At 42.1% G+C, this 16,142-nt stretch overlaps 2 protein-coding genes across 2 annotated transcripts; both read right to left on the minus strand.

Moving 5' to 3' along the window:
- Nucleotides 1–6,675: 6,675 nt before the first annotated feature.
- cnmd (chondromodulin) lies at nucleotides 6,676–9,568 on the minus strand. Its single transcript, XM_076103379.1, has 7 exons — nucleotides 9,497–9,568; nucleotides 9,193–9,330; nucleotides 8,602–8,742; nucleotides 8,371–8,484; nucleotides 8,051–8,204; nucleotides 7,422–7,609; nucleotides 6,676–6,903 (listed from the first exon to the last, which is right to left on the minus strand). Exons 1-7 carry the CDS (start codon nucleotides 9,566–9,568, stop codon nucleotides 6,676–6,678), a joined length of 1,035 nt encoding a protein of 344 aa, XP_075959494.1.
- Nucleotides 9,569–11,029: 1,461 nt separating this feature from the next.
- Nucleotides 11,030–14,837, minus strand: LOC142971249 (protocadherin 8). The gene is made up of 3 exons (XM_076111918.1): nucleotides 11,953–14,837; nucleotides 11,650–11,848; nucleotides 11,030–11,343 (listed from the first exon to the last, which is right to left on the minus strand). Exons 1-3 carry the CDS (start codon nucleotides 14,416–14,418, stop codon nucleotides 11,030–11,032), a joined length of 2,979 nt encoding a protein of 992 aa, XP_075968033.1. The 5' UTR covers nucleotides 14,419–14,837.
- Between the last annotated feature and the right edge of the window lie 1,305 nt (nucleotides 14,838–16,142).

Below are 16,142 nucleotides of genomic sequence, written 5' to 3' on the forward strand. Positions count from 1 at the left end.
GCAACCATGACATGCCATCACCGATATTGTAAAGTACCATTTGAATAACATGCAGCACTGTCTTTTGTACTGCTGTCGTCAGTTGGACATCTGCTTTGGTATGAGCAACCTGGAGTCAGACCATTTGCCCCCGGGGCTTGACTCACTCCCAACCATTACATCAGATTTTACCTAGTACCTATCCCGTATCATACATCACAGTTCCTTAAATCACTATTTTGGGCATGACACTAACCTGGCACACATCAACAGAAATCTTGTCACGGCTTGTACATACCGCATATGTATTATTTTGATTCTGTGTCTGGATTCTGTTAAGACACCGTGCCGTACGAAATCAAGCAAATGAAAATTCAAAATTATTACGATGGGTTTCATGGGGTACGGTGTATTATTAGCGTATAAATGTGTGTTTTCATCTCTGTTAAGTTTCCGCGTACACAAAGAGTTTATAGCATTCCTTTCGTTCTTGAACCTTGAGAAACATATCAAATTGGTGCCACAAGTAGATTCTGTCTCCGCCACTGAATGACTGATTGATGGTGGCCTATTTTTAATGCATTGTTAAATGTGTAATGCATGGAGACACTTTATAAAAGACCTGAGAGAGGGGAAGAAGGAAAACGAAGATGACAGAATGAGGTCAGGAGGAGAGAAGGATGGGAGGGGTTGGGGGTTGGGGGGGGGGGGGGGGGGGGGGGGGTGGGTAGAGATGAGCACCTGATAGGTCTTCCTGTCACAGGACAAGGCAAGCACAAATAGAGCGCTGTTCTTCCAGCTAATGCTGTATCAGTCGGCAAAACTGTCTTGATGCGGTGCACAGCAATGCCTATTAAAAGTTTATCTTGTCTAAGTAAAGAGCACAACACTCAACTGTTTGAAAAGATTCTGTTGTTTGTTGGAATAAAAGTGTGTGAATACTTGTGATGTTTGTGATGCTCATATAGAAAAGACGCGTGATAAGGACATGACTTTGTGATATTTTATAAAGCTACTCTCCAGTAAAGTACTGTTTATTGCTCAAATTAAACTTTCATTATATACTACTTTTCATTGTTTGTTTATACCTTATTAAACCATAATTGAAGCCCTACACACTTTTTTTTAAAATTTGAAATGAATCCATGAGAATGGCAATTTTGTTTTTATATTGTGACGTTGTACAAAGTGTTTGTTGCTCTGATAGCTCTTGGCACATCACATATGGAGCACAAGGAAATGCTGGTTCCACATCACATCACCTCAAACCAGCAGGCTGCCATCTTTATGTACCTAATCGATTATCCTTGCTTTCCTCCACACACAAACACAAGATTGAGCAAACGACAGTGAGAATCAGGTTTTATATTTGTATAATATATTTGTTTTTATGAGAGATTAGCAAGAATCAATGTAATCCTTTTAAATGTACATACTGTACACACCATAGTCCTCAAAATTGTATATTTAGCCATAAATCTGATTATTTTTAAGTTGTAAAGACAAATTTGAGCCATCTGACTCAAAATGTGTTTGTGGTTAGAGATGCCAAAAATATGTTTCAAGAGAACAGAGAGCGTAACATGCATGCTTTTCAGCCCACACAGTCATATTGCCTGCTGCGCTACACACTCGTGCGCTCGTGCACCTCTCTCTGTTCTGACATAAGAGAGATAGTGTCTCTGTCTCTCAGGCTTTGACTGTTGGATACAACAGTGTGTTGGACAGGATATGGGAGTTCAATATGCTCATTTGTAAGGAAGCCAATTTGCACTGTTTTTGATCTAGAACAACATAGTCCATGTATTTTATGTGTTTATGCACATATATGTACATACACATTTTGGAATCTGTCCTGTTTTGGTTTTGCTGTTTCATTTTTGTAATTTATTAGACTCATTTCTATTTCGTGTTAAATTTGCATGGCACTTCAGATGTCTTTGCTTTTTATTTGTGCTGTTAACTAACTCACTTAATGGAAATCCAAGGTTCATGTGCAGCAGCACACTTCATCCGAAGCTTCTGTCGGATACTAATTTGTGTCAAATGCTGTCAAATGCTCCATTCTCCTCGGTTAATGTAAATGCCAGCAGATAATTAACAAATGGTGCAGTGTTATCATGTCCCCAGCAGTAAAAGCTCACAAATGCCAGATGACACTGACACAATCAAGCTCCGGTATCCAGAGAAGGGTGACGTCAGTGTCAACATCAGCGAGAGAGCGGGTGTCTGAGACCTTCTTTAGTAATCTCTGTACACACGAGGCTCAGATAGGGCTCCCCACGATGCTGCCCAGACTCCCCAGACTGTGGATTTAATTAAACAGTGTGAAATTAATGAATCAGTGGGGTGGCAGGTAAAATGACTTCTCACTGGAACTGCTCACACAACCAAGACAAGCATTTCATGTGCGCTGACAGTTATTCATTTGCTGTATGTTTTATTATATTGTTTCTATATAGAGATGCAGAAATTCTCGGAGATTAAAAAGCTTGGCGTGGAAAAAAGTCATGCAAATTATCAAAATAACAGCTCCCGAAAATCAAAGTGTAAACCTGTGTTTGATCTGTTCTATCAATTAATTAAAAATTTCAGTTCTGTATAATAATGTGGTGCAAATTAGATGGAAATGAGATAAAATATTCATTTAGTTATCTGGGGAATCTGCCTGGAGGGCTTTTTAGTCTTCAGTCTGGCTCAAAATGCTGTCCATATGGCAATTATGTACAGTAGTGTTGCAGGAGGATTGGTCTGATGCCTACTGGCAGAGAGGAGCCTGCCTGTGACAAACTGCTGCTAGGATCTGATGTGAGTTGAGGGAGATAATGAGGCTGTTGTAAGCCTTAAGTATAGCGCCTGCCCCCGGGGTGGCATATCGTGGGGCTCAGGCTCCCTCATTGTTGCATGTGCTGCTGAAGATTAAAAACACATTTACTTTATTCTCCTAAACTTTGTCAGTACTTCCCACAACTCTTTGGACAACTTCTGCTTTCATGTGAGAAGCCTCTTGACATTGCTTTGTGCAGGAGCTTTTTTTTCTCTCACAGTTTGTAGATGTGAAGTCTTGATTTGATTCTGCTTTGAGCTATGTATAGCTCTTTTTAAGCACCCCACCAGAGGACGTGTACGTTCCTGGGTACATCCTACGATGACTTTGACAAATGCCATATTTTGATAGAGAACATTTTTAATAATGATCCCATCAGGCATGGCATGGTTTTTCAAATTAAATTTCACTATCAGGGTAAAATAAAATTATATGGGGGAGGGAGTATAATCTACACTGTTGGTCCAATGCCTGCTGTGTTGTAAAGGAACTCTTTACATCCACTGCAGGTTGGATGCCTCCACCACACTAACTGTCAATTATACAGTGCGTTCCTGAGAAAAGAATTGGGCAAATTCTAGCACTGTGTCCAAATTAGACCCACACACCACACTACAGGTTTTCTGTTTGAGTGTAACAAGGACACCATGCAACCAGGTGCAATACACAAAAACAATCCCTGCAGTGTGTGCAGAGTAATTGAGTCACCCGGGAGAATTGCTATAATGTTTGATGACATAGAAAGTATTATTCACTGAATGCAGGTAGCTTTAGACAATATTTACAGTTTTAACTCTGTAACAAGACAGACTTCCTTACACTACCAGCAGGCTTTTAATTAATGGCCATTAGGGGCTTGCATACAAAATAGCAGGAGGGAGGTGAGGGAGGGAGAGCGAGAGAGAGAGTGAGAGGGAGAGAGAGAGAGAGAGAGAGAGAGAGAGAGAGAGAGAGAGAGAGAGAGAGAGAGAGAGAGAGAGTCTAGCAAACACTCTAGCCAATGGCAATGAAACTTCAGAGAAACCTACAAATGGCAGGCAGAGTCAGACTACTGGGCAGAGCTGCAAGTGGTCACTCAACCATGGGATTAAAAAGCATTTAAGCCTTGTACCAGCATACCAATCCCCCCCAACCCCCCCACCCCTTTCGTCCAGCCATGTTATTTCTTGCCATTCGGGAGAAAAAAAAAGACAAATGTTTGTTGCCTGGGTTGTTATTGCCGGTGCAAAACTGCGGGTTACAGGTTCTTCACGACGCCAGCATCTATAAACGTATTGCAGTGCTTTCTTGCAGAAAAACATAATGAGCTAGCTAGCCTAAAAGGGTTTCTGTGTTCTGGTTTAGGTGCAAAATGGACTGTCACTACTGTTTATTTCATTCATGTCTGGCTGTAATGGAAAACATGCAATCAAATGTAGGACACGTTTACTAGAGTGGTTCACTTCACACTTCTATTCACACTTCTAATGCCTCTTGGGCAACAACAGGCAGATTTATAACAGGCGATTGACGTATTTATAGGCAGCTCTAGTGAGTGCATGCTTGATTAGCACAAATCCATGCCACGATATAAATCACCAGCTAAGGTATCCCAAATGTATTGTGCTGAGTGTTGGTGCCAAGAGGATGTTGGTGAAAAAACACTTTTGATTCAGTGGTCACCAGAGTACCACAGACCCCTGCCTGACTGTGACTGTTTTGATGGGCAATGATGAAAGCACAGGTGGATGTGAGAAAGCTCCCCTCCCTCTGCTGCTGCAAACTCCTCTTGTGTGGTTTCCTATTCGCACAGGAGTGGAGGCTTGCAGTCTGGCTGCTGGGCACACTGGGTCAGTGCTCACAAAGCTCTGTTTGTTCCCTGGCCTGCAGGGCTCCCAGGGTAAGCTTGGCTCCAGAGGGGAGACAAACAAAAAAGGCACCACTGTCTCAAACACTGAAGCTGCTCTCCAACACATTCGTCCTTTCTACTCAATGGGGTACATTGCTCTTCTTAGGAGAGCAATGGCAAAAGGAAACACGTTTTTTTAGAAACAGGGCCTCGGGATAGCAGAACTGCTGTTGTTCTGAGCTATGTATTTTCCTCTCAGTTTAAATGCCATTTTGAGTTGTTGCTTGTGGTGATATGTTTTTTTCTTCTTTTTGCTTTGTGTTTTTCATCTCCTTTTGTCTAGCTTAGACTCGGAGCTCTTTGTCTTGTGCTGCTGTATCAACACATTCTGAGTGAAACCCAAGGAAACCGCCGACAGCAACAGGCACATAACAGATCCTATTTGAATTTCAGCTGCAGTTACTAACTATAGAGATTATATATAGTCCCGTTGAACCACAGCTGGAGCAGCTAAGATATACAAATTTCTTTCAATTAAAATTAATAACTTCAAGGTATCTCATATACATCCATATACATTGTCTGCCTGTGATTTCTAAAGATGAAATAATGTGCAGGGGACTCTTCCAGCTGCTGTCAGGTCAGACATTCACTGTTGTGCTGCAATCTTCAGTCCAAGTATAACTCCATTATTGAGGGGACTTTAAAATGGGAGCTGTGTGACACACAGCGGGATGATTTAGTTTAATGACCATGGCAGTGACAGTGCTGTGATGGAAATTGGACTCCCCCTGCAAATTTACATCACTTGAGGGTACTTGGGGCTCTTTTAGCGGCTGCACTCCAGAGCACGAGCCATCAGGAGGTCCTGGATATGTCATGCTTGTCACCTTCCTTTAAGTGCATCTGCAGACGTGGGAGAGGGATTAATATTATATAGCCTACGGAAGCACAGAGGCCATCTTATCAGCACTGCAGATGTGATAAGCACCTCTACCCTCATAAAACCAGGAACGATCTCCAAGCAAAGAGACAAGCATCTCTTTGTGTTGTTTCCTCACACAGCTTCAGAGTTTCAATGCGGCTTTAGTGGCAGATATGGTGCAATTTCACATCTGTTGTAATTTGATGTGCCCGGATCTCCCTCTGTGAAATCGTCTTGATCGCAACATGGCTCCTTTCAATTATTTAGAAAGTTGGCATATGGCTTTAAAGATCGTAATCAGATTTCTTTTGATTTTGAGGTATTCAGAATAGCCTACACCATAAGCCCCAGAAAGGCTCGACTCTGTGATCATGTTATTTGGTATAGCGTAGCATCCCCGCACCTCTCTTTTCATAGAAAAATAAATAAATATGGATTTATTTATTTAATAAAAATGTCACTTTTATGAAAATATTTTTCCATCATTGCCATGACACTCATTTCACATTAGTTCACATCAATGCAGATGTCAGTGTGCACAAATTGCATTGCCCTCAAACTGATTCTGAGCTGTGAATTGAAGTTATGGCAACCGTGGCTGTCACTTCAGTTTTATCAGAAAAGCACCCTGTGGAACCATGGAAACAAGATGTGGCATGAAAACATCTACATCAAAGCCAGCATATACTGTAATTAGAATTTATTGAAGCCTACTCAGTCAGAAAAGGTACATGATCTGCTGAGCCTTTGGATTCAGTCCCATGCCTTCCATTAAACACAGTACAGCGCGTTTAGCTTTAGTATCACACGATGCAAAAACAGATGTGCTCATTTGTCAATGTGTTGCTGCTAACAGGAATATGGCATTCATGTGTTCCAGTTTTACTGTATGGAAAGAAGTTGAAAATGTAACATTGTATATGCATTATAATCATACTAATCATCTAAATCTATATTTCATGCTAACAGGCATTGTTTTTTGGCAGTATTTAGAGTAAAACTCAGAAAATAAATATCTGCATGCATAACAGCATAGAAGCTGAAAGTTTAGAGACCTTCGGGGTCTTCAGAAAAGAAAAGAAAAGATATGTTCTCTCACGAGTGTTGCGTGTTTTCTTACACCAAACCTAAAATGCGTGCCACCCACCAGCGACAGGGCATAATGACTCGGCAGGCAACCTGGCATCCTCTGTGGTTGTAAGGCCAGGGCCAGTATCCACGCAGAGGCTCGCATATTCTCTGACAGTGAGTGTAGCTGCGTTGGCACTCTGAGCAGCAGATCCCCTGGTGGTCTAACATGGTGTCAAAGGTCATGGCACCTTCCTCTCCGGCCCCTCCGCTGCGCTGCAGTTTTGAAACAGTGTTAACTTTGAAGAGCAATCTTTTTATTTTTGTCTGTACTCATTTGCAATTCAAATCTTTTCAAAAAACTTCTCATCCTCCCAAACGTGTGACTACACTTCTTTTAGGCACATGCATTTTTTTATAACCAATGGGAATTTTCACTTCAGTTCAAAATTTCAACTTTGTCAACAATTGCAGCTGTTACCCCAATGACCTCCAATCATAGCCAATGATATGACACCTACTCAACAGCCGCAGCAGTACATCAACTGACAAAGGCTAGTACATTCCCTACCTCTATTTCTGTAAAAATACATTTTTTAACAAGACTGGCATTTTACGCATGCATGAAGACATCTGAGAAAGTGTTGACAAAACAGAGAAACTTCAGTTCCTAATGTTACTTTAAGGGTTGCTTCAGGGCTCAGTATATGCCTCTTGATAGTTCATCAAAAATTCACCAGCTCTGGAGCCTTGTTTATCATAAACAGTGTTGTTGATGAAGTTGGTATACTCACATGATAGGGGTTTTCGGGATTGTATGCTGACCCCGCAGCAGAGTGTGCCCCCTCCTCTTCTTCCACGACTCTGGAGGTGTCATCTTCCGTGTGACTCACCGGGCTCCTCTCCTCAGCAGCTGTCTCTATCTCCTCTATGTTAAACTGCCGTTTGGCTCGCTGTGTGTCTCTCTTTCTCCTCTCCCCATCTGTTACAGCAGCCACAAGAGGCAAGAGTTTTGGGTCAACATCCACAAGACGCCATACATGTCCTAAGAGCTCAATCCTACATAGCTGGGGCTGTCTCAGATGTCTTGAATAATTGAATTAGCAGCAGTGATTTCAAGCAGTCTTGCATATTTCAAGATCATTCTTTTTTAATACAGGACCAGAGCCTTTTTCGGTGTACTCTAAATGTGGAGTATGTTCAAGATGTTCAAGTGTTTCACCAACTTCGCAGACAAGGCTGTACATTTTACAAGTGTGTCAGCAGATAAGCAGGGCAATCACAACCAAGCTTTGAATAAACTATGAAAGAACGTACAGTAATAATTGAAAATGAATGCACCATGCTCTGTGAAGCAGGCCAGTTTTACAGACCCTGTGGGATGCAGTGAAGCAATACATAATATGGAGAATAAAGAGGCAACCTTTAGAATAGATAGGTTGGAGCCAGTAAATAGGAAGATCCCCGCAAAGTCCCAGAATTTTCTTGCTCAGAAAGCTGGTGTCCTTCAGCGGCTGTTCTGCAGAAACCCATATGAGGAACTCCTCATCAAAGCTCACTGGAATGACTTCATCAGTCTGACAGGAAGAAACAAAATCAATTCAATGTGGCTCTATTTGTATGAAAGTTTCACAAAAGAAATTGTATCAAAGCAGCAAAATATACAAAGTACACAATAATATGAATGTCCTTTTTTTTCTCCTCCATTTTCGCATATTTCTGTATCCAGTAGTGTGCACATACCAGGTCAAACATCAGAGACTCTTTGTTGTGAGCTCCCATGTGTGGAAGATTGGCTTTGATTTGGGATTTTATATAGCACTTTTCTCCTCCAAAGAAGCGGATTCCGGTTATTCCCTGCACCAAATCACAGAGATGCCATGTTTACACTCACAGCTTTGCCACTTCGCTAAGCACACACAAAGTCCCAGCTGAACTACCTCAGGAAGAGAGAACAAGGACAAACTCACTCACAATTTGAAAGTCATGAATCTCCACAGCTTCCTCAGCTCCACTCCCAGTTTTAAATCTCTCCAGGTTGTTGTCTGAATCAATTTCCACGGAGCCCTGCCTCACCTCCCCATTGATGTTCATACTGTAACGAACATTATAAACCTGGCAGCATTCAAGGTGGAACATTACAAATGACGGATTAGTCAAGTTACGCAACACAATAAAAATGAGATCCAGAAAAACAAGCTTCCTATTGCTCATGCAATCCCTCTCCACGGTGATTATCGGTGTTGCTTCTCTTACAGAAATCCTGTGTATTTTTAGGCACACTGAGAATTGAGCAAAGCACCACAGGACTTGCTGTTGCAGACCTTGATGGGAATGGTTGCCTTACAGGTGAGCTCCACAGGACACAAAAACATTACACTATTTTATATAAGATGGAGCAAAGTAATTGAAACAATGTATGCCATAACAGAATTAAAGATACAATTTCACGGTCTGAATTGTGATGGATATGATTAGAGCGTTCCAAAAGCAACCTTGCATTCACCTTCGATATATATTAGGGGCATTGTAATAACTAGTAGATGAGGATAAGTGGACACTTACATTTTTACTGCTGACTTTCCACAGGTAGAGAGCAGCCATCGATGCACACAACAACAACACCGCCCCGACAATGAGGGCCACGGCTCCAAATCTCAGGAGGCGACTGACCGCAGAGGAGGTCACTGTGCTGCTTTGTTCCTTCAATAAGTCCAGAAGATGAAAAGTAGGAAATGATGCACACTAAATAATAACAACTGATAACATTTCTGGAAACCTTAAGAGTTTGCAAAATATGCTGGTTTATTTACAAGTCATGGAAGTCAATTATATTACTAATCAAATACATATTAAGCATGTGTCTTACCGGAGGCGTGCAGTGTTCAAAACAGCTAGATCCATGAGTGGTATTTTGGATTTTCTCCATAGTCTCTCTCATGATGTCCTCTATAATTCTTCCACTAATGCTGTTGCTTCTCTTTGGAGAATCAGGTTATCCACCAGGAGGCTTCTTGACATTTGAATGTGAATGACGCACAGTTGATATAAATTCTTTGAGCTAAATTCTTCGTCTGGATGTTACCAGTAGGTCCAGTTCGCCTAAAGCAAGGCGGCCATCCTGTGGTTCCAAACTTAAACAATACTTTTTAAAGCAGTTGTGTGTTACAGGCAATGATGTAATGGTTGGTAGAAAGGTTGTTCACTGATCTTTCAGTCGGTGTTAAGAGGAAGTGCTGACTTATTAGTCAGTTATGCTTTACGCCTTTCATTTATTCACCCACCTCTTGTAGTTGGTTGTCAATTCGGATATCAATTCATATAAATACTGCAGATTTTTGCCATGTTTTTCTCTGATTACAAGTGTGGAATGAGCAGATTGCACTGCTTGTAGTCAAACCTCTATGCAAAAGCGAGTCCTCTTTGGTCTTTATATTTCTACAAAATGCTAAAAGACAGCACTGACTTACAATACCGCGTACACAATTAGCGACGACACACAAAAGTAACCTTTGTTAATTATTAACTTTCTGATTTGACAATGGGAGAAATATGCTTTCATAGCCAAGGTTACTCGGCCCTTATCATAACTTTGAAAAAAGAAACATAATAAGAAAAGAGATTCAAATGTGCAGTGCTGCTATTGCTTGGAAACAGATTGAAGCAGGTATTTAGATAATTGGTAGCTGGGAGGCAATCAGAAAAGGTGAGGGGATTCTTTGACCTTCAAAAAATGTGTAATTGTAAGAGCATTTGATTTGAAATGTAGTATTTGTATGCAAAGTAAGGCAGCCCAGTAACTGCATTGTTATGAAAAGAATATGACACTGACTTATGCTTTCTGTCAATTAAACTGTGATTGTTGGAGGACCACATTGTATTTATTGTGGCTTATAAGCCTTTAAGGCAAATAAAAATGCATTCAGTTGGCTAATTGAGGTTATTCTCTGTGCTTTTGTGAATATTTCTTCAGGAAAATAGGTTGTGATTACATTTGAGAGCTGTAAGCTCAGATAGCTCACGCTTTAAACTGTTTTTTAACTGTTTATTTGTGCAACAATGTGACAAAATCTACCACAAACATGGTAATCTTTCATATTGATTGTTTTCCACAGCAGAGAGGCCCATTTCAGCCTAAATGTCCATAGGTCATGCCCCTTAAATAGTAACACATGCTCTCAAAAATTCATAATAAAATTCTTCTTTACATTGAATCATTATGAAAAATATATTATTAATGTACAAAATCTTGCATATTACACATGATACAATGAACAGTCATATATGAGCCAAAAGACACATGACATACTACAAAACACTGCAACACTCCAACATAGATTCAATAAAGACAAAAGTACTGTACAGTATAAAGACGGGATCCCTTTTGATGAAAGTTCGATCTTTAAGCGTTTGTGTACTCTGGAATGGACATCTCATCCGCTTCCTGTATTCTGGCCGGCGTCGGTGGACCAACGAGTATATAATCAAATTCCTTGTGTTGGACTTTTTCGTACACACTTTGTAGACCGTTGGTTTTGGGCATGTGAGCTGGATAGTAGTTTTCCCTTCCAGTGTTCCGGGGAAGTGAGGCAGTCTTGTTGAAGGTTGACAGATGCGGTCCGCAGGCCATGCTGGTGTTGGGCCTTGTAGCTGAAGGGCTCCAGCATCGGTCAGAGTGTCCCAACACTTTGCACTCGCTTGTACATGCCCAGAGACCTGTGGAGAACAGCAGGGCTGTAAGGATGTAATACCAATACATTTGCTGAATCACTTGGTTGAAGGTGTTTGGTGCTGAAGGACCTCAGTGAGCCCAGGTATAGGATCAATCATAATGTGTCCAGTGCATTAGAAACCACATTATTAAAACAGGGTACAATCTGTACGGTACATATAAACCACACTGTGAGAAGCAAAAGGGAATGCATGTCACATCACTGCATGGATTTCACCTCCTGAAATTTGGCTTATTCCTCTCAATTTCCATTTAATTATTTTTTCTCATATTGTTTTTTTGACACTCACTGTTTGTTGGCGGCGATTCTTTTTTGTGCGCATCTCCACTTATGTCAGAATCACTATCATTGAAGTCACTGTCTCCTTTTCCACTGTCCTTGCCACTGATGTGTGGATCTCTTGCTGAGATTGTTGTGAAGGAATTACCCTTCCATATTGTTATTGGCCTGACTGTTTCTTTCCCATATCCCGGTAGCGTTGAGTAACCCTGCGAAGAGACAAAAACATTCGACACAGATTTTGAGTCAAGATTCAGAAAACGACAGTCGGTGCGAAAGAAACTTAAAATATCTCTGAAAAATAATGTCTTACCTTTAATTTGCCGTCCACCACCCTGCTGTTTGAGTCGAAGATGCCTGCTGTCTGCCTGCCATCCTCACAGCCTGTCTCGGTTGTGTTGCTGCTGGCCAATGGAGGTTTCTCTGGAAATGGATGGGCATCAAACACTTTGCCTTTGTGGTTTGAAATCAATGAATCAACATGACCACTTTCCACTTTCTCCACATTCGGTGTGTCTTCTTTATCCTCGAACTCCCCCTCCCTTGTTTCTTTTTTCCGGCGGCTGCAAATGGTTGTGATGAGAATAATAGCCAGCAGGAGGAGAGAGCAGCTCCCTGCCAGGACAATGATTATGGCTATGGACATGTCCCATTCAAAGAGCTCCTCGTTGCCATTTTGAGCCAAGGAAGGAATACTGGGTAGAGTTCCTTCTATGAAGCTGAAGTGTATAATGGCTGTGGAGGTAAGTGCCGGGGATCCATTGTCACTGACCGAGACTGTGACTTTGACATTGTCTGTGAGATCATACGTCAGCTGTCGGCTCACATGCACCTTCCCAGTGTCTTTGTTGATAGAGAAACCCAGGTGTCCCCCCTCGGTGATTTTATAGGACAGCTGTGCATTTATGCCTTCATCAGCATCTGTGGCCTTTATCTGGGTTACCACATAACCTGCAGGTGCATCTTTGGGCAGGAAAACCTCAGCAGATCCTTTGTAAAGGGGTGGCTCTATGATAGAAGGTTGGTTGTCATTCTGATCAACTATTTTTAGTCTGATGACAGCTGTGCCCTGCAGCTGTGGTGACCCCCCGTCACTTGCTTGGATGTGTATGTCTAGCAGTTTCATCACTTCATAATTAAAACTTCTTAGTGCATATATAGAGCCAGAGACTGAATTAAGAGAAACAAAGGTGTTCACTGGGGACCCCATGATAACGCTGTCCACAAGTCGGTACGCAATTTTGCCGTTATTGCCCAGATCCGCGTCACTGGCCTCAACCGTGGTGATATAAGCGCCCGGGGCGTTGTTTTCCGCCACTGAAACTTCATAGACAGCTTTGTTAAAGTGAGGGGCGTTGTCATTCTCGTCGCTAAGTCTGATGGTGTACTGAGTGATCTTTCTCAGCGGAGGTGACCCAAAATCCTCCGCCATGACCGTCAAGTTATACTCACTAATCCGCTCCCTGTCTAGGATTGCCGCTGTAACTATCATGTAGCTGTCTTCGTAAGCCTGTCGGAGTTTGAAATGGTCGTGGCCGTACAAGGTGCAGTGGACCTGGCTGTTAACACCCGCGTCTCTGTCCAAGGTGCTGATCAGCGCCACCAGACTGTCCTTTTCTGCCGCCTCGCTGATGTATGCAATGCCTGTCGTAATGGAGGTCATCGGGGTGATACTGATTTCTGGGACATTGTCGTTAACGTCTGTGACGTGAATTATTATTTTGCACACGGAAGGGGTCGGGTTGGGTCCCAGATCAGTCGCCTGCACGTCTAGCTCATAGGTGTTTTTGTCCTCAAAATCCACAGTGCTCCTGAGCGTCAGGCGACCTGATTCATTATCCACCTGGAAAAGTTCTCGGATCTCATGAGAAACCTGTTTCCCGAACCCGTAGACGACCTCTCCGTTTAAGCCCTCATCAGCGTCAACTGCGTTTAAGTCCAGTATAACAGCGCCAACCAGTGCGTCCTCTGGCAGACTGACTGAGAAACTATTCTGGTCAAAAACGGGACTATTGTCATTAAAGTCAGTCACTTTGATAGTTATCTTTGTTGACCCCGATCTGTACGGGTTTCCTCCGTCTGTGGCGACCAGCTCCACGGTGTATGATGACTGAGTCTCCCTGTCTAGCTCTTTCATTAGCACCAATTCCGCATATTTAACCCCATCCGCTCTCAGGAGCACATCAATGGAAAAATGACTGTTGACAGAAATTTGATAGCTTTGGATGTAGTTTGACCCGACATCGGCGTCCGCAGCTGGGTCTAAAGGGATGTGGGACCCCACTGCTGCGTTCTCCGAGATCTCCACGACAGATTCTTTGTTTGGGAACTCCGGAGAGTTGTCATTGATGTCCTTTATTTCCACCTCAACGTGAATCAATCTGTAGCGGTCTTTGGAGAAATTTACCACGTCAAAAGTGATGAGACACTGTAGAGTGTGTCTGCAGATTCTTTCCCTGTCAATTCGTTCCCCGACAGTGAGTTCCCCGTTGCTTTCTCTCACCCTGATGAATGAATCGTTGAATTGTTTCATCATCCTGAAATTGGTCTTGGAGGAATGAGACAGACTCAAGGACATGTCCTTGGCAAGGTTTCCGATGACTGTACCTGATGCGTCCTCCTCATTGGTCTGGTATCGAATAGTGTTTCCCTCGGACTCAGCCAGTGAGGCAAATGCGAATTGATGGATTGAAAATATAAAAATCCACCGGTGCCAATAAGTTATACATTTGCCCTTTATCATCTTCGTAGTAATCCTTCCCTCGGTAAGCAGCCTCATTGTGTGCTGAACAGATGCGACCAGTTCACCTCCGGAGTGAGCTCTCCATACAAGCTCCCACTTTTATGAACTGAACTGTGCTGGAAGTGAAAGTTACTCGCTCCTTGCGCGCAGCCAGTCAGATACGCTTGTTTCCTCGCCTTCAACACAGCTCACAATTCTGCAGTGGCGGGGTTTATACAGCTCCTCATGCTAATGAGACAAAGTGTGACCAATCCCTCGCTCTAGAATTAAAAAAATACCCCCTCGTGAAAAAAAAAAAAAAGCTCTAAGCCTGTTTTTGAGAGTGTACGCTGAAGGAAGTTGCAAAATAGAAGAAAAGGGCACTAAGATATGCCATTGCTTGAAGATAGCCCCTGCACTTGTTATCGTCTTTTTACAGCCAACACCGAGTGATGTTTTTATTTAGAAAAAGCCTATTTCTTCTTCTTTTAATGTTTCGTTTATTGTCTATTGAGCGTGCCTATAAGCGCGAGCAAATGTGTGCATGCGTGCGCTCATTTGCGAATGTGTGTGTGTGTGTGTGCACTCACAAGACCAGCGCCGAGCAAGGATGAGGGAAAACAAAAAAACAACACAAAAAAACAGAATCCTGCTTCATTATTAAAAGCATCCACAGCACTTCTGAGGGAGGAGTGATGTTTGATCGATCACTTGGTATCGCAATACTTTTATTCGTTCATGCAGTTTCTTTCATTGACCTTTTATTTACTAAAAAGGATGATCATTTCACATAAAACAGCAAGTGAATAAAGGAACACTTTCAGGAGTCTCACTGACAAAATGTTCTCATATCTGAGATCAAGAGGTTGTTTATCTTTCCAATCATACATTAGATCTTACCCAGCATCTCACCTGGTTAATGGAAAATATATATATATGTAAGCTACAAATACATGTTTATCTCCTGGGGTTTGACTACAATCCCCCAATCTGAAAACATAATATCCAACTGTTCTGAATTACAGATAACATTAGATTCACATTCAGAACACCGTGATATGGATGAGCGATTCACTATTGCACCTTTACGTTGCTTATTCAACTACACTATATTGCCAAAAGTATGTGGACAGCACTATGCACAGTGACATTTAAGACCAAAGTGTGCTTCAACTTTCTGGCAGGGATTTCCTGTTTCAACACGACAATGCCCCCCCCCCCCGTGAACAAAGCCAAAGTCCATACAGAAATGTTTTACCGAGTTTAGTGTGGAAGAACTTGATCGGCCTGAAAAGAGCCCTCACCTCAGCCCTATCCAGCACCTTCGTGTGGAATTGGTCGATGTCTGCAGTTCTTATCGCTCAACACCAGTGACCAGCCTCACTAAAGCTTTCGTGGCTGAAAAGGAGAAAAAATTCCAAAATTCTATAGAAAGTCTATATATTAACATGGTTTTGGACTTGCGTATTCAACAATCAGTTGTTGCGATGTAATGCTGGGTTGTTCTGGTTTTAGGTCCATAATACTTTTTCATATTTTTTCGTTCTATACATCTTCTCAAATGCAATGGTGGGACACTATACACATACCATATCACCAGAATATATCCTCAGAATCCAACCACGTAATCTAGTCTACACTTCGCTTGCACATTAGACTGTCTTGGATTGCAACACAAGCTCCCGTTTTGTTGTATTTGGCACAGTTTATGTAAACCCTGGTTAAGCTAATTTCCCAAATTTTTGAAACGTGATCATATTGAAAATAAATCTATAAATCTT

The sequence above is a fragment of the Anarhichas minor genome, unplaced genomic scaffold, assembly GCF_050575085.1.
Source record: "Anarhichas minor isolate MPS153535 unplaced genomic scaffold, ASM5057508v1 ptg000004l, whole genome shotgun sequence".
In the NCBI taxonomy this organism is placed as follows: domain Eukaryota; kingdom Metazoa; phylum Chordata; class Actinopteri; order Perciformes; family Anarhichadidae; genus Anarhichas; species Anarhichas minor.

Bases quoted from the DNA above. Each gene is read 5' to 3' on its own strand.
- cnmd (XM_076103379.1), bottom strand. From the start codon at position 9,568: ATGAGAGAGACTATGGAGAAAATCCAAAATACCACTCATGGATCTAGC. The intron at 9,331-9,496 runs GTAAGACACATG...GACTTATTGAAG, and splicing joins TTGAACACTGCACGCCTCCG to GAACAAAGCAGCACAGTGAC. The intron at 8,743-9,192 runs GTAAGTGTCCAC...GAATGCTGCCAG, and splicing joins GGAAAGTCAGCAGTAAAAAT to GTTTATAATGTTCGTTACAG.
- LOC142971249 (XM_076111918.1), bottom strand. From the start codon at position 14,418: ATGAGGCTGCTTACCGAGGGAAGGATTACTACGAAGATGATAAAGGGC. The intron at 11,849-11,952 runs GTAAGACATTAT...GTCTCTTCGCAG, and splicing joins TGGTGGACGGCAAATTAAAG to GGTTACTCAACGCTACCGGG. The intron at 11,344-11,649 runs GTGAGTGTCAAA...TGTTCTCCACAG, and splicing joins AGAATCGCCGCCAACAAACA to GTCTCTGGGCATGTACAAGC.